The following is a 27,700-nucleotide window of genomic DNA, read 5'->3' on the forward strand; positions in this document are numbered from 1 at the left end:
TCCTGCTACAGTATTCATTTCTAATTAAAGCTTTGACATTTTGGATGGATAGAACACTGACTAAAAGGCTGTGCGAATTGTAAACCATCCAATTATTCTAATGGAGTTGGTCAACCGAAGAATAGGACTCAAATTAAATTAGTCCATTGAAGCAAATTTCCACATCACTGAAATTGAACTCCTGATGTTGCAATATCCAGTTCTGCTACAAATTCACAAAGTCTGAACATGATCCAAAACTAATTCTAATGGCGGGGCATTGTGTTCAGCAAATAAAAACAAAGCAAAGCTCTCCAAATCCTGTGCAACCCACATTTAATTGAATACACTGCAAAGACAAGATATTTAACGTTCAAATTCCATCCATTTTCAACACCGAGTGTCTAAAACATGGGGCCGCATATCCAACGGTAGTACCACAAAATCAAACATCGAACTGCGGCCAAGGGGGTCCTTATGTTTGAACATGGTTTTTGTGATGGACAATCCTATTCACTCAGACCATAAAGCCATTGTTTTATTTATTTATTTTGTTGTATTTTTTCTTATCTTATTTGATGTAGTTTTTTAACATTGTACTCGTGATTTTAACTGCTTGTTGTAAGGTGTCCTTGAGTTTCTAGAAAGGCGCCCACAAATAAAATGTATTATTATTATTATTATTATTAATCCGTGACGAGCACCAAAGTCCAATAACAGAACACAATGCATCGCCCCCCCCCCCTTGCTTTGATGTGATTACTCAAGAAAAGGCCCTCCGCCCAAACGGTCGGCCGACACCTCCGCGAAAATGTCCAGACATGCCCAAATTAACCGAAACTTTAAACATGATACAATTTTCTTCTTCATAGATTTCTCTATCAGCTCTCCAGCACAGCCTCCAAGGACTCCAAAAAGGGTGGGAACTCTGGGCTGCTGTTTGATGCATAGGCACGAATAACATTCAATGGTTGTAGGCCCGGCCACCAGGCGCTCTGTCGCAACCCTCACCTCCAGGCTTGGCTCCACAGGGGGGGCCCCAGTGACCCGCGTCCAGGCATGGGAAACCAAAGTCCTTATAATCTAAAGGTATCCTACCTATTGCAATGCAGGACATCATCATGGGAACAAAATAAAACAGAGCTCCTTGATTGGCCGGGGACATACAAGCGTCAAGTCGTGGTTGGCAAAAAGTAACCGAGGAGATGAAAGGTACAACTTAAAGAAACCCCAAACCGACAGAAACAAATAGTTTTATTTTAAAAATATTTCACTGCTGATACAATACACTCATCATAATCATATATTTGCAGAAAGTATACTCTTAACATATTATTTATAGTTTGATACATTATTGTCCGATGGCGGACAGGTAATCGACATGGGGAATACTTTATTGTAGTGTCTAGCATTTCAAACACAGAAAAGAAACACTACAACAGACAAAGAGTGAACAACGTCAACAGCTGCTGCCGGACTGACTGAGCGAGCCGGAATGGGGGTTGCGCTGATAATGTTATTACTGAGTGCTATATCGAATTTTAAATACAGACTTGTAAGAGCAAGTAATTACAATGAATACAAAAAAACAAAACTGCCCGTATGGAGAGAACTAGCTTCGGTGGCATGTTCCAAAAAATATTTCAAATCACTTTTTATATTAATTTTAGATTAAATTTTAATCTAAAATTAAAGGTAAAATTTTAGTTGAACCTAGTATTTTAGTTAAATTACTCCCAAACCGAGTGACCTGACTGGATATTTAAACGATAATTTAAAAATATCTAAAAAGTTAGGTGACTAAGATATTTTGATCACTTTTAAAAGAGATCTGGCTTGGCTTGTGAGAATAATGTCTTGTGGTGTTCTTTAGCATGAGTTGAGTGTGACCAGCCAATATATTGTGACCACTTGCACAACACCGTACATGATATCCAATACTCGAGCTGGATCCAAAATGATACCTTTATAAAAGGTAAGTTTTAAGTGACCAGTCAGAGGTAGATGCGTATGTGGAACTGGGAGTCGCGGCTTGGAATTGAAGCGGATTTACATGGGACAGAGCCAATCTCTCTTTTTCGATAATGGATGCTGTAGCTTCTTGTTGCTTTCAAGACTACAACAAAGTGTGTACAGGAAAGTGGTTAAGATTGCACGATTGTCAGCGGTCTAATGGGTTGTCCATTTTTTCATTTTCCAAAGCGCTTGATCCTCACTAGGGTCGCGGGGGGTGCTGGAGCCTATCCCAGCCGTCTTCGGGCAGTAGGCGGGGGACACCCTGAACTGGTTGCCAACCAATCACAGGGCACACAGAGACGAACAACCATCCACACCCAAACCCACACCTAGGGACAATTTAGAGCGTCAAATCAGCCTGCCATGCATGTTTTTGGAATGTGGGAGGAAACCGGAGCACCCGGAGAAAACCCACGCAAGCCCGGGGAGAACATGCAAACTCCACACAGGGAGGCCGGAGCTGGAATCAATCCGGTACCTCTGCACTGTGCATTTCTTGTTGGTGTGGTTTCAGTATGCGATCGCGCAGCATTTGCTGCATCAAAATTGGAGAGGAGTGTGGTGGTCAGAGTATTGCGGCTTGTCGAAATTCAGTATAGTACGCACTTGGAGGTAAGACGGAACTAAATTTGCCAATTAAATAGGGTTTAATTCATAAGCAATTAAAGACAAATTAGATAAGGACTGTTTTGCAAGCATTTTGTGGATTTAAGATATATATTTTTTTGTCTTTTTAACTGCAAGACACGGAAGATAAGGACTGTACCTGAAGCATTTTGTGGATTTAAGGTTTGTAATTTTTTTTAAGCATTTTTGTAATCATGCTTGGAAAAAAAAAATCAAATTAATTTGTAAGATTTTGTTTCATTTTGGGCGACTTCAAAGCAGCAAGTTATATGAGGCAAGTCAAACAGGAACTGTCAGATGCTCAGGGCACAGGTGCGTTGTGGTGACATTGCTGCAACTTGTCTTGACACAACTCTCACCTCTTCTCACGCACTGAACAACGCAATGGCCACAGGAACTCTTTGTATATGTGCTTGTCAATGTTAGAAGCATAAAGTTGTATTTTAACCAGAACAAATTTGCAAAACAGGAGAGAATTAGGCAAACAAATTTGTAACTGCACAAGCATAAAGTCATAACCTAAAGAAAATAAAGTTGACTGTTAGGAGGATGTTTTGTTTCGGTTCACATGGGCGGATTTTGCGCCAATCAGACTTTTTTTTCCCATCAACAAATACAACATACCCATGATTATTATTATTATTATTTGTAGGTCTTGAAAATTACATTACAGGTTAACATTTAGGCGTTTTCTCCCAAAAATGACTTCAAATATGCAAGTGTACATATGGACTTTCATACTCACAGCATGACGACTTTTTTCTTGGGGGGGAAAAAAAATATATGAACATGAGATTTTCGTATTATTTATTTTCTGATATATATTTCTGAAAAAAATATATGACTATATACTTTCAAGAATAAAGTGATTCTGTGAGGGGAAAAAAAGCCACTAAAAAGCAACAACATTAAGATGACTGACTTTGTTCTCATATTAAAACATTTTTCATCCAAAACTTTAGGGAGAGGACGTTTTTCTCAAAAAAATTACTTCATACTTTAACATGACCTCTTTCCCAGAAATAAAGATGAACAAATGAATAAATGGCAACTTTTCTTTCCAGCGTGGCCTTAACACTCATTTGAGAATTGACGTGGCCAGTCTCCCTCCATTTATTCATTTATTTTTAATTAATGAGCTATTGGGCTGGTACAGCTGCGTTTCAGGGAACAGATTTGTAGCACTCAGGATGATTTCACCATTCGATACCAGATTTAAATAGTTTTTGTGACTGAGAATACAATCAACATCTGTTCAGGGCTTATGTCTGAGTTTGATGTTAATTAGCTTGCCAGGAAGTCTTTGCCTGGACAAAGTCTGCTAATGATGTCCAACTGAATGAAGAGAAGCATTGTTTTTTGTTGTAGGTTTTTGGACAGTGGAAATTGTGTGAGTCTTAACACACATCGGACCACTGCTCCCCGTCACGTTCTAACAACTTCTTTTGTTTGCTTGTGGAAGAGATACGAGACGGCCACGGCAATTTTTGCCCCCGATCATGTGCATGAGGAAAAACACAGTTCCACTTCAAAAGGGACCACCGAGTACAACTTTTTAAGAGGGTTTTTGGACTGAGTTGTTCAACCTCAGACACAAAACGCAATTCAACAATTGAAGTGACAGAGGGAAATAACAGCTGGATGTCTTCCTCGGATGTACGCGCAACATGAGCATGCCTTCATGTGGAATTCTTGGGGTAAAGTGTCTTCTTAACAAATGATCCGGATGGTTAACTATTGTGATGGTCTTCCCATGTCAACTGTAACGGACACCGGCAAACACCGCATTGTACACTCGCAGACTAACACCACCTGTGAGCCTGGAACCGCTGCATGTTTGAGAGTCTGGGATCGGTTGGGGGCTCGACAGCTGACAGCGGAGCAGAGAGAGCCAGTGTTCGAAAGAAGGCTATTCGTCAGCAGACACAGCACAGTGGGCCAAATGCAACTGCTCTATTGAAGGAGAGGCCATCTGCGAAAGTAACTATCACTGCCTTAACATTATATTATGGAAATGCCTTCATTCGGGTTCACCTTGAAGTTCGGGGAGTCCACTTCCTACATTTAAATCTCCGTGTCCGTTTCATTCACAACGTCACGAAGGACGCTTTTGCAGAGCAGTTGGCAACAGAGTGCAGGGAACCGAAAAGAAAATGCAACAGGTAAGCCATTTCCACTTGACTGAACTCTCTCTACCGGTGGCTCTGGTGCTGGGAGGGGGTCTCTCGCTCTCTGCATGTTGATCCTTCAGCTTGTTTACAAAGGCCAAGGCAGATCACTGAAGTCCACGGGGCCGCCTAAGCCAGCATCTGCCTCCAGAAGGGACATGATGACAGCCATGGCCGCCTCATCGTTGCTGGGGCTGCTGGAGCCGGGCTCATCCATGATGTCTATACTCAGGTGGGAGTTCTCGCCTGAGGTGAGGGATGAGAAAGGCCGAGTGTGATCAGAAAGAAGATTTTACAGTGAACAGTCACCAAGATTTTGAAGTGACCCACCATAAGATTTTGCAGGAGAAAGGAAAGGCAGAATTTAGAGTTCTACTATCAGATTGTGCTCCAGCAAACCTCATCACTGTTGTGCTATCCTCCTACACGTCCTGTCCTACATTCTTCTATTTCACTCCAGACTTCCTAATGCAATGCAGCACCACAGTTCCTCTCTGGGTACCCTGTCAACAGCTTTCTCAAGATTGAGAAAACCTGGCTAATTCTGACCTTCTCTGTACTACACAAGGCAAATATTGCATCTGTCATAGTCTTCTGAGGCAAGCACACTGTGGCTCACAAATACTCACTTCTGTCGTGTCTTGCACTGATACTGGTTTAATTTTCAATATGAAGTTGTTGAACTTTCACATCTAGATATCAATACAAAAATGATATATTTCCCAGCTCTAATAACTACCAGAACTGCAGCTTGATGACATGATGGCTTCAATAAACATTTTAAAAAATTGGGGATCAAACTTCTGAGATTGTTGGAAACAAATTAATTGTTCTGTTTACTGCTTAATCTACAAGAGACAATGTTTGAATGTGTTAAAAGGAAAGGACAAATCATGTTTTAAAAATTGAGCAAAAGTGAGTTGGGACATATCGTGAACTGAAATGGGCGCGAGACTCACTCATGATGGACTGGTTGGAGTAGGGGTAGCCAACGGAATCGGGCCCAGGAAGGATCCCAGTGCTGGCCAGCTCAGGTGTCCCTCCATTGTGAATCTATTAACATGAATCAAAGTATCAGTTACTGTAAGAACACGAGAACAGCTTTGTCATAGCATTTAGCAGGCAAGGAGGCTCACTCGTGATTAGTGCACACCTGGACAAAATCACAGTGAATACCATTTGTTTTTGTGGGCTTCATACATCACAGACAGGAAACAAATCATGCACATCAACAAATGCTCTTTATAGACTGCAGCCCTCTCCCAAGGTATGCCCCAAGGTTCTACGCTTGGTCCTCTATTCTTTATCCTCTACCTTCTCGCCCTCGGCCAAATCATTCGTCATCACGGTCTGTTTCCACTGCTATGCTGATGATGTCCAGTTGTAGATCTCCACCAAATCCATCACCCCTCTCACTTTTTGATAATAATCTCTCAGTCGACCAACACATCAACCAAATCACCAAAACTGCTTTCTTCCACCTCAAAAACATTTCTCGCCTCAACGCCTCACTTTCTCGCTCAAAACCTCATCCATGCCTTCTGAATGTTTAATACATGTCAAAAAATATCATTTTCCGCTTTGAGGCAGTCATATTGTTTTGTATATTAATTATACCACAGAGTTATACACCAGCGGTCCCCAACCTTTTTTGCCCCATGGACCAGTTTAATTTGAGACAAAATTTTCAGGGACTGTCCTCACAACAAGGTTCCTCTTCTGGCACCTGGCTGGGCCTTTTCTCCTTCCCAAAGACGATTGTTTTTTTTTTACTAATTTTGCTAGCTCCTGGGTTTCATTTTAGCGGTAACCGTGACAGAGAAGCGCGCCTTGACCTACGTCAAGAATGACATACTGTCGAAGGATGTAACAGAGAATCCGGTAATTTTACAAAATAAAACATCAAACCAACAAAAAACAAAAACTAAAACAAAACTGTGCGGCCCGGTACCAAATGACCCGCGGACCGGTAACGGTCTGCAGCCCAGGGGTTGTAGACCACTGTTATATACCATAAATGGATGCATATTGACAGAGAACCACAGCTGCTGCACTGATTATTGTGCCCAAGAAGTAATTCACTAATTTAGGGCACTTCTGGGAGGAAATTTGTACTTTTAATAGAGCGACAACTAACAATTTTGCAAATGTGTGATTCAACATAGACATAATAAGCCTACTTGCATGGTGGACTTCAGAAATTGGGAGAATATTTACTGTTGAGCAGTTGAAAGTCAGAGGATTTGGACAATTTCTAGTAGGTCTCAAAATGATTACTCGGTTATCAAAAATGATTATCAATGTATTTGAAGAATGAATAGTTGTTGATTTATCAGTTAATCCTTTAAGCCCTAAACTTTGATGTTTAATCATATGATCAAGAGTAGACAAGAAGACCAGTTACGAACCATTTTTCCCAATACAGTAGGATTATGTGCACATTTGCAGTAATCTCACCTCCCCAAACAGTGGTTTAATTTTTCTTGATTTATGATATGAGAAGATAACTGTGACAACTGTAAATGTTTTTCATGAAAACCCTACATGGATGGAGTTTTTGTATGGAGACTAGTCTCTGATTAAAGAAGCATTCATACAGTAATTGAATCTGCACCTATGTCTGCATTTTTGTTCATATGAATGGCCTATAATGGATGTGACAGGAATAACGGGCTAATAATATACATCATCTTGTTTATATGTATGCAATTTTCAAGATTTTCTTTTCCAGTAGATCATGTATGTGTGTGCGTGTACACCCGCGCTACCTTCTTTCCCCCAGGAGAGCAGGTATCCGGTGGAGGGGTACTGGTGATGTTTAATGGGCTCGAACCACAGCTGGATGGGGAGGAGCCTCGGATCCTACAATCAAAACGGTGAATTATTTCTCTAAAGGAAGAAAACTGGAACGGAATTGGAAAAGAGCAAATCAAGCTTCCCAAACACCACATCTGGAATCTGTCTACCACTCAGAGAGAAAAGCAGCTTCATTTTGTTGGCAGAATGATGTCCTCTACCATATCTACTATAATTAAAGTGGAACAAAACCCACAAGAATAATAATAATAATAACAACAATAAAAATAATTGTATATAGTATTTAATTAAAATTACAGCGACATGAAAAAGCACGGTATTTTTGTCTTTATTTACCACCAATACTTTTGTGTATTAATGTTCAGCATCATCTAATTTAAAGAGCTTGAATTTGAGAAAGTGGCCAAATAAATCCTGACTCAATTCTGACAAACTCTGCCTCATTTTATTTATGGTACAAATCTCAACACCAGTAGGTTTGTTTTATAATGTGCATCTATGTTCAAGCATATTGACGTTTGCCTTCAGATGAAACGTTGTTGGATTGTTTTCAGTGCTGTAAACAGAGGGATAGGTACACTCTGACAATGTATTGAATACAACAATATTTTTGTGTTATTCATTGCTTTTAACTCTCAAAATTACACACAAATTTTGAAATGCGCGTTTTTTTTTTATTTGTGTATTTAAAGACTCAAAATGAAACGCCGTCAAAACATACTTATGGAATATTTCAGTAGTTTATTTCAATTTCTTTCAGATTTCACTTATTGGATGATCAGACACTGTCACCCTGAGTCGCTCTGTTAACATTTTTCAGCACAGCATCAATATGCTCTTACCTTTGGATCTCCATCACTTCCTCTGCGATCATTCTTCCAATTTTTCCAGCTCCTGCTCGAGTGCCACCGGGAATGCCAGGCACCGTCTGCAATGCCCGTCTCCCTCCACCTACTTGTCAACAGTAACACAGAAGCAGAGGGTTCAAAGGCAAGTCAGGGGTCAGTAATGCTTGACAATGGCAAGGGCTGCAGTTTATATTGGCAGCATGTTAAGTTTACCGTCTGAAGGGAGAACACTGTCCATACTCTGTGGGGAGGCAACAGATTGAGTGTATTCTGAACCTTCCATCATAGGACACCTAGAGAGAGAGAGAGAACCATGTGGAAATGATCTCTTTCAAAACAGGATTTTCCGACATCCTGCATTTTTGCCCTCTGCCACTTACGACACAACCGTGTTCGTGGAGACAATGTATTCCACTTCCTTGGTCCAGGGGTTCATAAAGCTGAACCATCGGCTCCTCAGTGTGATGAAAGAGCCATCTTTGATCTTGAATTTGTAACAGTTTGTGTTAATCTTCTCTCTCATCTGCAACACTACAACAGTAAACAGAAGAAACAAATGAATTGATTTTTGAGACGCCAGCTCTCTCTCGCTTTGTTATTTTACAACTTGATGCTCAACAGCGGTGCACACAGTGCTTCAAAAAAATTAGTAAAGCCCAATAGATTTGTTTGATGACTTTCCGTTCCTTTCATAGTCTCCTCTACGGCACACTTGAATGTAAATTACACTTGTCAATTTGCACACAAAAATGTTACGACCATAATCAAGATTCTGAAAATTGTCTTTGTTCGGGGAGAAATTAGACAGTCATCCAATGTCAAAGTAAGAATCATTTTTTTCAAAATAGCACAGGTAAAAGGTCAAAAGTTACATGTGTATAGAATTATTTCCAGCACACTTCATTACTGTCCTCTGGTGTTAAAAACGTTTCAGGTTGATTTGAGTTCAACAGACCAAGGTCTTTACAAATACCTTGTCTGTGGCACTCTGCCAGATGGCCGATGTCTTCCTGGTGAAAATACTCATAGAAGGATGTTCCGAGGAGCTCCTGCGGTAGGTAGGCTAGAATGGCTGTTGCTCTAAAAAAAAAGAAAAAAAAAGAACTTAGTCTTGATTTATTACCCAGAGCTAATTATAATAATCAAAAAATAATGAGTGATGGGTCCTGCCAAATCTTAATGGCAGTGTTGAGCTTTCTCTAAGGTGAATAAACTGACAATCAGTGTGGTTGGCAGACAAAATGATTCTGTCCACTTGAGTTGATTGAGCCAGGGAGCACCAAGCTCATGAGACACGGCACTCTTTTAACATGTAAACAGATCTGCATAGCTCCGTTGCACAATATCATCAGCATGACTCTCTCGAAGGCCAAATATATCTGACCGACACGATACGTCAGGCATCACAAGCCAAATTGGCGGGTACATTTTTAATCAACACCTGCCAAAATGAATATTAATCATATTTGGCAGGATGGCGAGTGTTAATTTAGAAACCTACCGGATCATAAGAATAGTTACTGAGTAATTTGACAATCGATTAGCTCTTGACTAATCGATTCATTTTGACATCTTTTGTATAGACAGATGTGTTGAACATGCCTGCAAGAACACCCCTGCTCAGGAGCCTGCATGACTTTCTTCCCTACCTTCCTAAACCAAAGCCTGCGCTGGATTTTAATTTTGGAAGAAAATGTTTGGGTACATCTGGCAGCTCATCCCAAACAAAACGGGTTTTGTGATCCATTCAACAATACTAATTGAGCTCAATAGGGACATTTTGTTTTGAAAGTAGTGACAAATCAACTATGAAGACTGCAAAAGTTTGATCTAATGATTTCCTTTGTGTCGGCTTACCTCTGGTCAACGAAGACAAATTTGCCATCAATGGCATGCCGGGAAACATACTCGGTGGGCTTCACTCTGATGTCTGCCAAGCTAGGCTGGGGGACAATATGCGGGTGTAGTCGACCAATGGCCACCAGGCAACTCAAGTTGCACCCTTCGTTGTCAGGCTCGTTGTCTTCATCAAGACCCATCTTTGTGGGCGGCCAACTTTTTAGGTATCCTGTGCTATGGATAGTGCAGAAGCTCTTGCGATCAGCTGTGATGAGAATAAAACAGGTAAATGCAAGAGTTTGAGTTTGCGCATGGATATATTCAAATAAATTATGTTCTTTGAAAACGAATATTTTTTTCCATTCAATACATATGCACTTAATGAGGCCGACTTCCTTTGTTGTGTAATGCTGTGGGGTAAGTGAAGTGTGAGTCCTGGTTCTAACAAGGATGTGGCCTTTTAAAAGCAGAAAGGGGAACAAAGACAGCAAGAGCTTTCATAAAGTGCCAGCTAAAATTAGTGTAAATCAAGATGATGATGATGAGAAAAGGAAACTCTAACCCAGGGCAGAATAATGGCGAGATAAAATTGTTTGTAACACAGTACCTTTTTTCTTTGAGCAGGTTGAGGGAAAGTCTTTATCTTCGACTTTGACAGACGGCCTGTTGCACTTCATCCGACAGAAAAATGACCGTCTGGCACCAGAGCAAAGTCTAGATGGCCCAGGCGTGATGTCCGTCTTCACCGGAAGACCAGCTACAAAAAACAAACTAAAGGTTAGATGAGCATTCAACTTTTTTTTTTTTATACCATTGCAATCAAAATTAAGTGTGTAAATTTAGAGAATTGTGAAAATGACTGGTGTTAAACCTTAGCATTAAAACCTTTTTCAATACTAGGGTACTCCAAATATTCTACGTTGCTTATTCATAAACTGTACCGAAACACAATGCCGTGGAGAAGTTTCTCCAAATCAACCCGATCTATTCTTAAAAGGGTGAATGTCCTACAATTAGGCTGCCTTAATGAATCAACTAGTCAAAGATAGTGAGACAACGCAATGATGACAATGCTCAATGTGCTTCAAAACTCAAGTTTTGCTGGCCTAACCAATACAAAACTAAGCTATTCATACAGAATAAGGACGGAGTCTTGCCATGAATAATGAAAATTATGTGAAGAGTGAAATGGCCTTCCGCATGTATAAAAGAATATGCAAGAGAATCAATAATTGATATCCCATTAGAAGCGGATTGTATTCTGTTTTGATGCTATGCTTTGAAGCATGGTGCTGGTGCTTTTGGTCCTCTCTGTTGAACATGAACCATGTTACATCAATGACGGCATTCAGTTCATTACACAACACAAACCTGTCACATGAGGCTCATCAGTATTGGTTTGCGCATGAGCCAATATGAAACACAAACCGTGGTAACATCACACATTGGGAAATAAATGTACCCAAACATAATTAAGCTATGAACTAATCTTTTGGTATTTACACTCAATAATAAATGTTGGGGAAGATAGACAACTTATAACAGCTAAGTAGATCACATGGGCTATAGTAGCTGTATCAGGAGAGAAGCTGAGATATACTTTCACTTTTTATTTTATATACATACTGTACATATAAACATGCAGACACTCACACATACACACACAGAACAATTGAGAGGTTCCTCAAAACGTAGTGAGCGGATATTGACTTACTTTTAGCATCTATGAGCCTTTCACGAGGGGCTGTATCCGAAGAAGACAGCTGTTCTTTGACCTTGGCGATGTCCTTGGGATGTAAGTAGTCAAAGAGACTCTGACCTATGAGGTCATTCTGGAAAGCAGAAAGAAACATAAAAATGTCGTTTGTGGCGCTTGGTTAATACTTCGATTCACACTTTGTGCCTTGTAATGTGTTACTGTAGCTCTATTGAATAGCTATATACTCACACTACCAAGCATGGTAGAATGGCAAACACGACCAATCAAGTTAAAATGATTTTGTATTTCTACAGGTAGGTAAGATATATGATGAGCTTTACAACATCACAAGATTTTTTTTTAAATGTGGTATAGTGCACACACTCAATGCATACCTGGCTGTAGTTTAGAATCTTGTAAACCGATTCCGAAACAAAAAGAATCTTTCCTCGATCACATCCAACCACAAACAGGAAGCCATCAGCAGCCTGCATTATGAAACAGATAATTCATGAAAATAAATATTTAGATTTTGGAAACAGTTCAGGATACGGTGCTTAAAAACATGAGAACAACAAGCAGTTTTTTTTTAACCAAGAAAACTTTTACCTCCGTTTAAGAATCAATATTTTTGATGGCATAAGACAAATTACTCCTTCACGTGGACTACTGATTGCAGGCTATTTTGGTTCTTGTTTGTTTTTCTATTTTGTCTAAATTTCTTGGATGGGATAAGTGTGGGTCTCGATGTACATGTGTAAGTCAATGACCAAGAATTCAATACGCCACATTACAACTAAAACTAAACCAAGACAAAGGTGGATGGGCAGTTCGTAAATTAAAACAATATTTTCATACTGTGTAACTGTGTAATCTGATCTGTTGGTGTACTGCGTGATACAGTATGAATGGAAGAATAATGAAGTTTCAACATTAGCATGTCCAATTCAAACAACTATTGGAGAAAGGTAGATTACAATGGTGATCCAGCGATAAAAACAGGGCAGAAGATTGGATTCTTAAAATGGAGTTCATTTGATACAACATTTACACAGAGGAAATTTGATGAGGACTTTGAAATTTATTCAGCAGAGGACAAAAGAAATTACCGTATTTACCCACACGATAAGACACACTGGATTATGAGGCGCACCTTAAATGAATGGCCTATTTTGTAATTTTTTTCATAGCTACGCTCAAGTAAACGCCAACAGAACGATCAGATGTCAGTAAAACTTATTTATTAAAGCAGCAACACGGGTCACTAAACCAACAGCAAGTTATAACATTGACTCGTTAACGAACTCTCTTGCGCTGCTCCATTTCCGTGTTCAAGTGCGTAACCGATCGCCTTAAGTTTGAACTCTGCGTTATCAGCATGTCTCGAGCAAGGAGCCATTTTGGGGTCGAAATATTATCGTAATGACCATACACAAGGCGCGTTGTGAGGTTTAAGAAAATGGAAGGGTTTTAGGTGTGCCTTTTAGTGCGGAAAATACGGTGCTTACTGTCCTCTTATCATTAACCTCAAAGAGGCCTATTTCGCGATCTCTGCAAGTAGTTGTTCGGATCTAGCACTGCTTAGCAGTCCCATCAAAAAAGATAAGAGGGCATTAGCGGTGACTGACAATTTGAGATATTGTTGAACCATTGACTTTGTAAAACCACGGAAAACCATCAAAGCGGTAATCAGCTCATGCCTACCATCAATTTTACACGGTCCCCACCCTTCACTGTGCATCCGCAAACATTCACGCAGCCACATATAAAAAGTTCCTTCAATGTGTCGCACTCACCCTTAGTATTAAATGTTTCAGCTCATCATCAGAAAGGAAGGAAGGCTTGTAGTTGGCCTCTGTATATGGATTTGCTGCTCCTGCATGCAACAATAAACAGTTATTACAAAGCAGAAGAAATAATTAGGGTCAGAGAAGTGACCGCTGCGAGGTTCCCATTGTTTCTCTAGAAATAATTATTAAATTATCGTAATATTTAATCATTATCGTCAACATGATCATTATTTTCAAAATTTGTGTTGTGCTGTACAACAATCAGTAGAGTGGTGTAGTCTATTCTAACCTCTGAGTGTCTTCATGTGCTGAACGGCCATGCGAAGAACTGTCAGCTTGTCTAGTTTACGGGACATGGCATTACATGTGGGCACCAGTGACGCCAGCTCATCAATAAAGCTGTTCATCTTGTCCCTTCGACGCTTCTCAATTTGGCTGTGAGCCTCTCTGTGAAGAGGCAAAGATGACATTTCAGTGTAGACGCATTCTGTGCATTACCTGTTCAACTTCTTATCCATCACGTCGTAAAAGAGGTGCAACAATGAATCGATCAATTGACAACTAATTGAATATCAGACGAACTTTCACACAACCATAATTACCTGTTTATCTTAGTTTCAGCTTTACAGTAACGCGTTTTAAAAGCTGTACAAACACTGGCTCTAATCATGCAAAATGACAATATATATGGGCAGAAATGGAAAGCGTAACTGTACAGAGAAAGAAAAAAACTGAAGATACCTGGCATTCTTTATGCGGCCTGGTTGGTCACTGAAAAAAAGGGGAAAAAAGATAAAATAAATATTCTCCAAGAGTTTAGGTTCTTTGCCAAATTAAAATGTGATACCATCTTTTTGAAGAGGTTTTGTAACCTCTCTCGATATTGTGCAACATACTTCCAGAGATTTAGGCAGTCCAATTTCGTTATTTACTGTTGTTTGATCGAAATCGGCACCCGTAACTGACACTATGCCTTTTAATATGGTGCACCGTATGGTCAAATCGGGTACATACGATCTAACATTTATATACAATGAACAGGTTCAAAGGTAAAAGAAATTGGTTAAAAACAGCATATGTATTTTCACATTACGCATAACTACCTATTTATTCATACACCTGTATGTAGGACAGCAAGCAGTAATTCTTGCTTTGGTGAATCAGTTTCAAAAACCTAAAAAAGGACTCTCTATTGTGCTTAAATTATACGAGTACCGGTAATTGCTTTTAATTTTGTGATGATATGATCCAACTTTAATGTACATAGTGATTATTATACTAAAGCCTGATTTAGGAAAAATAAATAAATAAATAAAACACAAATCCAATCACAATTTCTGTCATTAAAGGCAGAATTCAATCTTTTCCTGAAATGGTATAGCCCTACTACAACCTAATAAAAATTTCCTCACCATATAACGCTTCAAAATAATTGATCAAAAGCACAATTAAATAATAACTTTATTCTGCCTATGTCTTCAGCTGGAACAGATTGAAGCAATAATAATAATAATAATAATAATAATAATACATAATATTTGTCCTGTTTGAGGTAGATATACCGTATGTACCAAAATAGATGCAATCAAAGCCACGAGCATTGTCTGTCAAACAAATAAAGCACATTTAGATGGAAATTTACTTTTGTTTAAATTTTATTTTTTTTTCTCAGTAAAAATAGGCGCTACAATATGAAATTGGCTCAGGTCATAGAAACGCTCATTCAGAAACAAATTGAGGAGCCTATTTGACCTCTTCGATGACAACTTTCACCATATAAATAAAGATTAGGAAAATCGCATGTAGGAGGTAAATTGCCTGAACAGTCGTGAAAACAATTTAATGTCATGTGGAGACAGCATCTTGTACAAACACACCTCCGCCCAACAGAAACATATCTGTGCACTTGAGTAAATAAACAACCCTGGTCAATATACTCCAAGAGGAAATACGGTACGTGAGCCGGCTACACATAGACCTGCTGTAGGCTAAGCAACTGATACGTTGACTATACTGCCACATCACAAGACATCGATTCCAATGCATTTTAAGTGTAATTTTTTTTTCCAGAAATGTTACGCAATGGTGGCTCCTTACCTTCCCAGTTTATCTTTGTCTGAGTCCATATCACTAATGAGGAAGAAAGACAATACTGGTTTTCAGGACATTCAAACAAATGCAACTGAGCAGGAAGAAAGTTTGGTACAAACACGTTTTCACTCGGTTCAGTTAAGATAAGATAAGAGAAGATATCCTTTATTCGTCCCACAATGGGGAATAATGTACCAGTTTTTAAGAATCCAATGAAATTATTAAAGTTTTGTGATTGTTGAACGTTTGAACTTACTCAAATGAGAAGCCATCGATTCTGTAAAGAGACACAAATTGTTTGGTCAGTTTACATTGTGCAAGTATTAAGTACCGTATTTTCACGACTATAAGGCGCCATTAAAAGTCTTAAATTTTCTCCAAAATGGACAGGACGTCTTATGGTGCGGAGCGTCCTTTATATGCGATGAGTTCCAAAATCTGACTGACAGCCGACACGCTGTTTATATAGAGAAAAGCCGGAAGTGACTGTGGCCAGGCATGCGGAAAGAAGTCGGCCAATCAGGGAAGGGTGGGCGTGTATATATACACACACACATATATATATACACACACACATATATATATATATATATATACACACACACACATGATAGATAGATAGATAGATAGATAGATAGATAGATAGATAGATAGATAGATAGATAGATAGATAGATAGATAGATAGATAGATAGATAGATAGATAGATAGATAGATAGATAGAGAGAGAGAGAGAGAGAGAGAGAGAGAGAGAGAGAGAGGACAGGCAAGCTAGTCCGCCAATGGTGAAGGGTGGGCGTGTAAGTGGACGCTAAAGGGACGCCTCAAGCCAGTACCAACACTTGTATAGAGTGTGACAATGTGTATTGTTGCAAAACAACTCCGGTTTTGGTTTCTAAGAACCCCTGAAAATAAATTCGACAAAAAGACACGCCTACGAAGCTCAGTTCAAACTTAAAGCCACCGGTTATGCTTTTGGCATGCGTGCCCATCTCACAGTAGCGGTGAAAAACCAAGTCAAGGAAATGAACTCTGAGCTTGCCGTTATTCCCGGAGGCTTGACTAAAGAACTCCAACCGCTGGACATCGGCATCAACCTGGCGTTCAAAGTAAAGTTGCGAACGGCATGGGAACAATGGATGATCGGTGGCAAATACAACTTTACAAAGATAGAGAGGCAGCGCTTGGCGAGTTACGCCACAATACGCAACAACGAGAGGGAACGCGGTGTTTTTGATGGATTACGGTACTTGCACAATTGTTCAATTCTTTCTACACACACACGCGCTGCCACCATGTTTCGCTCTGTTCTTTACTTTCAAATGTGGGAAAGCTTCACACGAGAGAAATGTTGACTTTGCTGTTGCTACTCCTTCTTTCCGCTCGGCAATGCGTAGCAACTCACACTAGCATGTGATGCGTTCAATGACAACTGAGATGTGCAGTCCTCTGCTTCTGATACAGAGGATGAGGACTTTGATGGATTTCTGGGTGATGATTGATCGAAAAACGTGAGAACATTGTACGATGGCTAAATAAAATAGACCCGAACTCAGTTCTGCTTTCGTTGCCTTTTTAAAAATGTGTTTTTAGCTTATCTGTATGTCTTGGCATGCTACCGTATGCTTCAAGCTAACGTGTTAGAGTGCGCGCATGCATGCCGTATGTTTAAGCTGGCGTATGTTTTACCACTGTAAAACTGCGGCCATTAGTACGGTGCGTCCTGTGTATGTGTAAAATACAGAAATGTCACCCATTAATGAGACTGCGGCCATTAGTACGGTGCGTCGAATAGTCGTGAAAATACGGTATTAAGACCAACAATTTTCTTCACACGTTTATGATGCAAATGCTTATGCTAAATGTTTTTTTTTTTTTTTTTTACAAAAATCTATCAGGAATAAAAACATCTAGAACTCGTCATTTATTGTTGCGACAACTATGATACAGGAAATAAGGTGTATAGTCCAACGGTACGTATATACTACACGTGTACATGCACTTGTTTCTTCTTTAAGCTTTCTGTCTGTCTTGTTCCTTATTTACTTACTGATATTCTGTGGTGCTGCCCTTCCTTTTCCGAGTGTAGTCCATGCCAGGAGTGCTGATCGAGCTGGAGATGAGGTCGGTAGAGCTGGGAGACATGAAGTCGGTCATTGTAGAGGAGATGTCCATCCTTTGGTCTGCCATCAGGTCATCTGTCAGAAAAGAGCACAATCCTTTATGTGGCAAGAGAGTTGAGAGTGTGATTAAAATCAGTACACATTAAAACTCCTTATGTTCAATATATATTTTGTTGTGATGGAATCCGCCAAAACTTTAGTCTTCAGGGAATTTAGTGGACAGAGATGCCACATTGTGCAATTTTACGTGGCAGTTATTGCCCTCAGAAACGAAAACTACAGGTGGCACTGGCCATTCGTCTGCTCAAATAAAATCTTGCTCACGAAGGTGTGGTCTGTGTTTTTTAGCAGTCTGAGATTCTCAAAGAGAGCTCAATCCAACGGATAAAAACATCAGATGCAACATTCCAGTTACCAACATGCTTAACACCAACATTAGGAGTTTTTTTGTTGTTGTTAATAAATTGGTGGGTAATTATTTAAATAATAATCAGTGCAAACCTGACTTCATTATTTCAATCTCCATCAATCAATGGGGTCCACATAAAGGTTGACTGATTGATTAATCAAAAAAAAAGTCAAATCGAATTTTTAAAAAGTCAATCAGTCAACCTCTATGTGGACCGTTTGGAATTTCGGAAACTTTTGCATAAACTGGTCATAAAACGTAGACTGATTGTCATATAAATCGCAGGAACAAACAGTCTGCTTGAACTAATTCCACACAATATGGCTGTCATCAAATAGGCTAAGCACAAATGAATACGTTTAAAATGAACCTTAAAAGCTTATGTATGGTTTTAAAACAGACCTTTTTATTTCTTTTGCAATTTGTTTTTTCAATTTTAGTTGGCGTGAATGAGAAATATTGCCCAACTAATACATGGTAAACCAGGAACCGCAGCCAGGTAGTGTAGTGTCTCTGTTAAAACACACTCACCACAGATGTTCATCACAGCCTCTGTGTTAAAATCATCTCCTTCCATCCACTCTTGAGCCCTCAGCTGTGAACATAAACATCTGACTGTAACAAAGCTCCGCATTAGGATCAGATCATCAATACCATGGCTCAGTTTGTGTCTCGGTTTTGTGGTCACTGTTTCCAGTTTGGTTCAATAGATTTGGACTCTCTGGAAATTCAGTCATGTTCTGTCAAGTTGGTTAAAAAGTGAAAGAATGAACAAATTTTTTCTCAGCAAACGTATGCCAGAATTATAAAATTTTTGCAGCATTTGTTTATAAGAAATAAACCTATTATCAATGTACATTGCTGTTGTTTGTGTTATTATCATATGCAATTGAATAAGTAGACCATTTCAGAATTCGAAATTTGGGACTCTCTAAATTCAAAATGGGACTCATACTTTTCTGATTAGCGAGTCCCTGGGGCTCAAACTGTAAAATTATCACTGACATTGTATATTAAAATGCAAGACATCCTTTTAGAAAGATGGCCTGTACTAATACTAAATTCAATGATGAATCCAACCAACTTCGAGGGGTGATACTCCTTCAAATAACCAATGTTCAAACACAATCGCTGGAGAAAGATATACAGACCGGCAATAGACTCTTCCTTATCTATCCTGAGTTTTGGTAGTTGAACACATAACGATTTTGAAATCAACAAATAACCTTTTTAATAATGATAAACTAAATGTCAATCAAAATGATTGGGAGGGCGGGGGTTCCGTAATTGCTCAGTCCTAAATACACACATGGATACAAACGGAAAATTAAGATAACTGATGCTGAACTGTTTTTAACATGAGAGTGCAAAACTTACATAATGGGGAAAGAGCTACTTGAATTATCTGGATAAGAAACAGGAACTGGCCTCCTTGACTGGCCGAGTAGTACGCAGATCAGTGCAGATGGCTTGAATCTTGTATGATGTCTGGTAGGTAGGTAATGTTCTCCCAATCTGATCTGATCCCTAGGTACCAGGTGAAGCCAGCATAACTCTGGAAAGAGATGAGAAAATCAGTGAGAGATAAATCAAAACAAAAAAATAGACGCTTCTAATTTAAAAATAATGTAGAATTAACAGACGGTGAATTTCGACTTCAAGATATAGTGGTACATTCTACTTACAAAAGTCTCTTCATACGAAATTTTCAAGTTACAAAACGCCTCAATAGGAAAATATGGCCTCTAGTTACGAAAGAAATTTCAAGATACGAAAGATAAATATACAGTATGGGCTGCTACGCGCAGCTCCGAGTTTCCTAAACGCAACATCCTTATAGCTGCTGTGCCATTGGCTATTACCTAGCATCTTGAAAGGCGCTTATAAATAAAATGTATTATTATTATTAGATTATTATCTTACTGCCCCCCCCCCCTCCATTGGCGAAGAAAAAAGCTAAATAGATATGCGTCTATGCAGCGTCCTTGTCATTCATCCCTCGGGCCATCAGGCGTTCTGATAGTTTTACGTAGATGTGAATCACCCAGAAAACGTGTTCACCAGTCAGGCGATCGCTCACTATACCTTGGACATTTTTCGAAGGGTTGTTAAAAGGCCAACAAAAGCAAACGTCCTTGGATCAGTTAGTTACAAAACGGCAGACAAAAACCAGCACTGAGAGAGAACATGAACTAAAGACGGCAAAAAAACGATGAGGATGCAGTGAAAAGTTAAATGATCGTCATTTTTATTTTTTTAACTCTTATTTACATTTTGCACAACTCTGATTTATTGGGCAATAATCTAATTGTAACATGTATTTGTTACATATTTTGATGCATTTTAATTAAATTAAATTTAAAACATTTATGTCAGAATTTTTGGGGAAATTCAAGAAAAACAAGGCTACATTTAATAGACAGTATCAGGATTTCCTACTTAAAGTACGGATTTATCTCAACGGGAGATTCCCACGCAACAAGCCCACTCTGCATACTATGCGGAGATGGTGAGTCCTATTTTTCATACACTTTATATGTGCGGTGTATCTTATTTTGAAGGCACGTTTAACCATTGGAGTTCATGTTTGAGGGTATGGTGACCTGTTGTCACCATGTTTAAATAGGTGAAATAAAAAAGTGATATTGAAATAAAAAGTGTCACATTGGCAGTTAAAAGAGCCTGGTTGGAGGCTTACTAAGACAAAGATCTAGCCAGGAAGAAGAAAACCACTGTGCCACTGAAAAGAACTCGTGCTGGAGTAAAAACTGGGTCAGCAGGGCTCAATGGGCTTAAACCAGCTGGCCTCAATTTCCATTCCAAATCTATTCTTTCCTAAAGTCAGTGAGTCAACAAGCCATTCAGTTTCATTTCCGTATTGCAGTTGTTTACACCCATTCGGAGAACCTGTCATCAGCCTATTCATGAACAAAAAAAAAATTAACGCACGCACATCTTCCCACCTTAGATCAACTAAAACATGACCGTCAGATGTAAAACAAATGGTTAAAACGGATTTCACAACTTAACCATTAAATGCACTTATTGAACTGATTAGTTAAGTTTTAAGAAGGATGGCGGCACACAAATGTAAAATAAGAATGTCCTGAAACAATTTTTTTATTTCCAATATGATACCGATATTGCAGTCCTGAATATTGGCCGACATTGATATTATCCTGATATGGCATCAGCACAAATCATGCATTTTTATTACTTATTTTGTAATCAAATCTATTACAAAAGCTTTCAACTGGTTATACAGTCCCCTCCAAAAATAAAATGGTGAATGAAACGGTAAGGTCAATCCTTTGTTTCTGTTGTACACTAAAAATTTGGGATTCAGAGCATCTTTTGTTTGAATCCAGACACTTTAAGTGAGCAAAGGTATTTGGTAACAGATTACAGTGGAACCTTGAGCCTCACTGGGCTTCCATTACCGACTGTTCTTTCAACCGGGTGAGATAGTGAACGCTTGTGGTCAACATGTAACAAGCATTACGTCCAGCATAAGGGTAATTCAAAATGGTTACTGTGATCCCAGTTATTCTCTTTGTCCTTGTTGACATCCTCTTCCAATTGTCTATTTTGGGGGGGTAATGTTTTGTTTGAACTCAGCCCTTGTGCTCTTGAAAAACAACTGCACAAGAAATGCAGATAACATATCTATGCTCATTGTATTATTGTTTAACTACACTCCTTGTGTTCTTCACTTAACGAACTTTGCAATTTGTATTTTGTAATATTAATGTAAAAGTAATTGGACAAGTGGCCACTCAGCTGTCATTCGCGGATTATTTCACTTATAAAGAGAGCAGATAAATGGCCTCAAGTTCATTTCAAATGTGGTATATTCATTTGGCATCTGGTAATATCATCTCTCAATATGAAGTCCATAGAGCTGTCATTATAAGAAAAGCAAGCAATCATTAGGTTGAAAAATCAAAACAAACCCATGAGAAACATTCGGTTTGGCAAAATGAGCTGTTTGGAACATTGTTAAAAATAAATAAGTACATAAAACATACACGAGTGAGCTCAGCAATGCCAAAACACCTGGAAGACCATGGAAAACAAATGTGGTATGTGACAAACAAATCCTTTCCCTTGTCAAGAAAACACCCTTCACAACAGATGGCCAGATCAACAACACTCTCCGGGAGATGGGTGTATCTGTAAATTAACAATTCCACAACTTCAGAGGAAATACAGAGGAGGTGTAAACCAGGCCAGATTATAATTTGCCAAGAAACACCTAAAAGAGCCTGCACTGTTCTGGAACATTTTATGGACAAATGAGGAAAAGATCAAATTGTCCCACAATGACAGCAAGAGGAAAGTATGGAGTAGGGAAGGAACTGCTCAAGTCCAAACCATACCACCTCATCTGAGGTTACAATGCTTCATGTGACAATGCAGATGGACAATGATCCAAAGCATGCTGCAAAGGCACGCTGGGGAAATTTGCAATCTCCAGCAGCAGAATTGAAAGGGGGGGGGGGGCTAGAAAACAAAAAAAAGTACTGTATTGCATGCACAAAATTAATGTTTCAGAAAAAAGAACTGTACACAGTACAGAATGCAATATAAAATGTAGATATAAGCATATATGGAACTGCATATATGCTGCATAAGGTGTCGGCAAAATTTCTAAGAAATGCTCAAAGAACAAGCAGGAACTGAAGATGGCTGCAGCAGAGGTGCTGCCAGAGTATCACAAGAGACGAAAGCCAGCAATCACTGCTCGGTTGACATCATGTCCACGGGTTTGAGACTTCAGGCTGTACTTGATGGCAAAACATTTGGAACTACACATTAAAAAGTGGAAATCAGTTTTATGGTTCTGTTACTTCGTCCGATGACTTTTGATCCCTGAACAGGGTGGAGGCTCTTGGAGAGTGCGTTGCAATTCCAATAGCGTTCAACTGAGTTTGATGTAAATACTCTCAAATTAAAGCTCAGAGGCTGAACTTAAGATAAGATATCCTTTATTTGTCCCACACTGGGGAAATTTACAGCCTCCAGCAGCAAGAATGTGGGTAGAAAGATGGAAAAAAAAAACAAACACCGTTCAATTAAGTGCAATATAAATACAAAATTGATAAATCGCAGTGCTATTTACAATTGTTTTTCACATCACACACATCACATCATTTAATTATTATTATTATTGTTGTTATTTTTATTTAAAAAAAAAAGAATGAAGCTGCCCCCCTGCCCCCTGTAGGTTTGGGGTACAAAACCATGCAAAACAAAATGGGAAGAAAATAAATAAAGTAAAAGGACAAAAAGAAACTCAAACTGGGATATGCGCTGCTGGTAAGGCAGCCACTCAGGGGGCGCCATCATTAAAAAAAAAAAACATCTTAACGCACATCTTGATTGTTTCATTTCAAATATATCGTTGGGTTCCATATAGCTGGAATGCTAGAATGCTGAAATTTGCGTCAAATATATACCTGACGGTATTAATAACGATTACATCACAGAAAGTCCCTAGAGTGGACGAGATTTTATTTGCCGTCGTGTTTTATTCCAATCAATGACAAAATTGGCAAATTCTAACATTACAATCAAAGACCAATTTTACATCAAATGCAAAATATTCACGAATTTCATTCAACCATCTTGATCTGTGTAAAGTCAACTGCATTTAACATCTAGTTAGATAAGATAAAACGGACATTCCTCACACAGCACAGAAAAGGGAGATAACACAAGGAACAAAGTCATTAATATGGTCTCACCACGCTTCAGAGAGTGAGCAACTCCAAATGATACTGGTAATACAGGAAGAAAACGATATGAAGAAGCACCTTGACAACAACTTGACCGATTACGCTAAAAACAAAACGCAGGAGCTTGCAAAATGAGTAAAAAAAACTGCTGGAGATCGCAAACGTTTCTCATTATTTTTATTTTTTTTTAATTGAGGCAAAAGAGATGTTGGTCTGTAGTTAGTAAAGATGTGTCTATTATTCTTAAAAAGCAGTATTACTTTTGCAATTTTCATATTTTGGAGGAAACAGACCTCACAGTGCAGAGGTGCAGGGTTCGATTCCAGCTCCAGCCTTCCTGTGTGAAGTTTGCATGTTTTCCCTGTGCCTATGTAGGTTTTCTCCGGGTACTACGGTTTCCTCCCACATTCCAAAAACATGCTTGGCAGGCTGATTGAACACTCTAAATGGTACCTTGGTGTGAGTGTGAGGGTGAATTGGTTGTTCAGCTATGTGAGCCCTGCGTTTGGCTGGCAACCAATTCAGGGTGTACCTCGCCTGCTGACAGAAGAGAGCTGGGATAGGCTCCAGCACCCCCCGCGACCCTTATGAAGATAAGCGGTTTACAAAATGGATGGATGGAAAATTCACAGTACAATACTGGTTCCGGTACATGACGCATCAGTGTGGGGTATCATCTATTTTTTTTCAATGATATTGTATATTATGGACCATAAAAGTTGTTCAACAAAACAATCAGCCTTCAGTAACATCAAAAACTGCTGTTGTTAACATTCTGACCCTCTTATGTAGCGAAATAAAAATATTTAAAAATGATCTCAATATGATGCAGCACAACATTTACACCCCAGCCAACTATTTCCATATGTTAATAAACTACAACAAATATGTGTACATTTATTTTACTTCAATGTGACCTCGTTACATGTTTATAGTTGGAATGATCTTGTCACATCTTGTTCTCATGACAGGAATCTCTTTTAAAACTGTTTTGTTTTTTCGTAGTACGCGTTTCGATGTTCAAGTCAATTTGTCCCCCTAAATACATCTAATTGACATTGAATTTAAAAAAATGTCATAACTTAAACAAGAAACAATTTTTGGACCAGGTTGATATCTCAGGTGCTGTGTCACTGTTACCACAACTCGAATGTGATCCAAGTTCAACTGCAATCTGCATTGTGCTCACAAATCTAGATGTGCCAGTAGTCATGACAGAAAAGTATAATACTGTGATTCCAAAGGTGTAGGTTGCAAGTTTCAAGCAGCTCAAACTTTGTGCAGTGGATATACTCAAATTAAAAATATGCAGATTTTAAGACAAATTACCACAAGGGATCTAAAAAACGAGCTTGTTTGCTATGTAAATAGTGAAGCTTTCATTTTGTGAAAGCTTTAATAGTGCAAGTTGGACACCACGATTTGTGAATTTGTTGCACACCGTTAGTGACTGTGTGGGGTCAACATTAACATGGAGAAAAAAAACAAAATTACACCACGGTACTCCACTGCTGAGTCACAGGAACATTGCTCTTATCATGATGCCTTCGTGGCAACACTAATGACAAAGGAGGTTGCTATCTGGATATGAGCAAAAATACAAGTCTGAAGTTCACAACAGACCTCTTTGCTCTTAAACAAAATGTTCATCAAATAAGCTACAAAATGAAAACAAAGCTTATCAGGCTCTTGTTTTTTTGACTGCTTCTGAGAATTTGCTTTAAATCATGAATCCATAATGTGCATGAGCCGAAATCTGACAAAAAAACTCATCATGCCGGCTTCAAGTGGACAAGTACAAGCTTAACACTAAAGCATAAATCTCGAATCGTGAGTCCCATTCGAAGCCCACACAATAGTGAACACGGTGTGTGCTGGCGTCCCATTTTGACAACCAAAACTAACGATTTTCATGATCAAATATCAGCCTGACGTATGGAAGCATTTCGGGGCTAAGGGCGGGCTACTACCACACCTCGCCGCGTGCTTTACGGAAATAGTACATATAGGGTCTTGAAGTTTTCAGAACAGAGAGGATGCCCTCGAAGAAAAAGTGCACTAGTTGCTCACCGAGGCCTGTTTACATAGCTAACATCTTAGCTTCAGGCAGCATCGTTCACCTGGTCGTTAGCACTGGACATATTTTAGAAACACGCACAGGCAGAGGTTTAAAATTCCAGAGCTTCCTTTAAAGATTCGATTAGCTGTATTTACGCAACATTAACCCATGGGTGGTTTCCCATTCATTTCACCACTACAACATTTAGTTCAATAGACTAATAACGCCATTTGGCTACGAGCCGCAGGACGCTAAATGTCAAGAATTGGCCAGCGAGCTAATCTGTCCCTCTTCCCAACGCTGGGAAAACATCGACGACATACATCATCATGGATGAACACCGCAGAGGCAGAAGTCTCCGATATACAACAGAGACAGTGCACATGTTGATTTACGTGTAATACTTACATTACGATTTGACTATCCATTGAAGACCGCTGGGTAATGTGTTGTAGATAGTCAAAGAACTGTGATATAAACGATTTTCAATCGGTGACCCAGTTTCTCTTCGCCGTCATGCCTGTCGGACCACTAACCTAGTTTTCCAACCAATGGCAGCAGTGCTAGCGCCATTGGCTCTACTCTGACCAATCAAAAATGCTCTTCGGACGGCAAACCGTAACGGACGTTGCAGTCGACCAATTAACAGCCTTCGCCAAACGAAATGCAGAGGCTACTTGAGTGTGAGAGTTCCCGTGGTGACCACTGCAAGACGAGTCGATTCACGACGCTAGGTGGTGCTGAGGCGATCGAATGCAATTCTTGAAGGCCTCTTGTGACGTGCATTGTCACGTAAAATGGAGCGGCACTAGCAGCATCGTGGCACACGTGTCTGTGCTGTAACGTGACCCGTGTCATTCATACGGAATGAAAAATCGATGAAGGGGGGAGTTTGCAATTTTGAAATCACGTGATTTGACCACAGGTCTACTGCTTATAATGCATGAATCATCTGGCACCCGCTTGCAGATCATCAGAAGTCTCAACATACACACGAGGTGTGTGGGAACACCCTCCAGAAATCGACAATTAAAAGCAAGAGACAAACAAAGGGTCCCCGGAAGTGGACTGGCCAAAAGAAATAATCAAGTACAGTAATAATAAATCCACAGAAGGAAGAAGGTCTGTGACACCACATCACAATTTCCTTGGTAAAACACTAATTAATCACGAACACAGATTTAGATTGATTTGCGAACAATATTTGAAAGGGATAGATAGGCCTTTTGTGTACACTCTTAGAGCTTTGAGTTTAGCTCATAAAAGTAAGAGCAAAAAATGGTTGCATTTCTATTTGTGAGTGTTCCGATTTAAATTACTTACATATATATTTATACATTGTAACGAGTCAAATACATTTTCACTGTTAATTTGTTGAATACAATGATGTCAGTTCTTTGTTCGATCAGAGATGGAAAAAGAATAAGAACGCGTCATGAATTGTCAAATAAGTTAATACCACTAGATGGCAGCGTTAAATCGGATAAATTCAAATGAG

The 27,700-nt window shown here is 39.2% G+C and overlaps 1 protein-coding gene across 3 annotated transcripts; it reads right to left on the reverse strand.

The window, feature by feature from the left end:
- Positions 1–1,216: 1,216 nt before the first annotated feature.
- On the reverse strand, positions 1,217–26,803 carry LOC127598301 (aryl hydrocarbon receptor nuclear translocator-like protein 1). 3 transcript variants are annotated; one of them, XM_052062066.1, is made up of 20 exons: positions 26,611–26,803; positions 19,783–19,960; positions 18,937–19,000; positions 17,924–18,071; positions 16,131–16,151; positions 15,881–15,913; positions 14,525–14,554; positions 14,073–14,230; positions 13,790–13,869; positions 12,389–12,481; positions 12,009–12,126; positions 10,902–11,051; positions 10,313–10,559; positions 9,429–9,535; positions 8,836–8,986; positions 8,669–8,748; positions 8,450–8,561; positions 7,559–7,652; positions 5,750–5,843; positions 1,217–5,036 (listed from the first exon to the last, which is right to left on the reverse strand). In XM_052062066.1, exons 3-20 carry the CDS (start codon positions 18,980–18,982, stop codon positions 4,879–4,881), a joined length of 1,920 nt encoding a protein of 639 aa, XP_051918026.1. In that variant the 5' UTR covers positions 18,983–19,000; positions 19,783–19,960; positions 26,611–26,803; the 3' UTR covers positions 1,217–4,878. The 3 variants fall into 3 exon arrangements, with proteins under 3 accessions (XP_051918026.1, XP_051918029.1, XP_051918027.1); XM_052062069.1 differs by having other exon boundaries at positions 8,450–8,558; positions 26,611–26,783; XM_052062067.1 differs by lacking the exon at positions 26,611–26,803 and adding an exon at positions 24,099–24,190.
- Positions 26,804–27,700: the final 897 nt, after the last annotated feature.

Source organism: Hippocampus zosterae, chromosome 3 (assembly GCF_025434085.1).
Source record: "Hippocampus zosterae strain Florida chromosome 3, ASM2543408v3, whole genome shotgun sequence".
Classification (NCBI taxonomy): Eukaryota; Metazoa; Chordata; class Actinopteri; order Syngnathiformes; family Syngnathidae; genus Hippocampus; species Hippocampus zosterae.

Excerpts from the sequence above, each read along its gene's own strand:
- LOC127598301 (XM_052062066.1), bottom strand. The coding sequence starts at position 18,982 with ATGGAAGGAGATGATTTTAACACAGAGGCTGTGATGAACATCTGTG. Across the intron at positions 16,152-17,923 it reads GGCAGCACCACAGAATATCA|AATCGATGGCTTCTCATTTG; the intron begins GTAAGTAAATAA and ends GTCTCTTTACAG. Across the intron at positions 7,653-8,449 it reads GAAGTGATGGAGATCCAAAG|GATCCGAGGCTCCTCCCCAT; the intron begins GTAAGAGCATAT and ends TTTTGATTGTAG.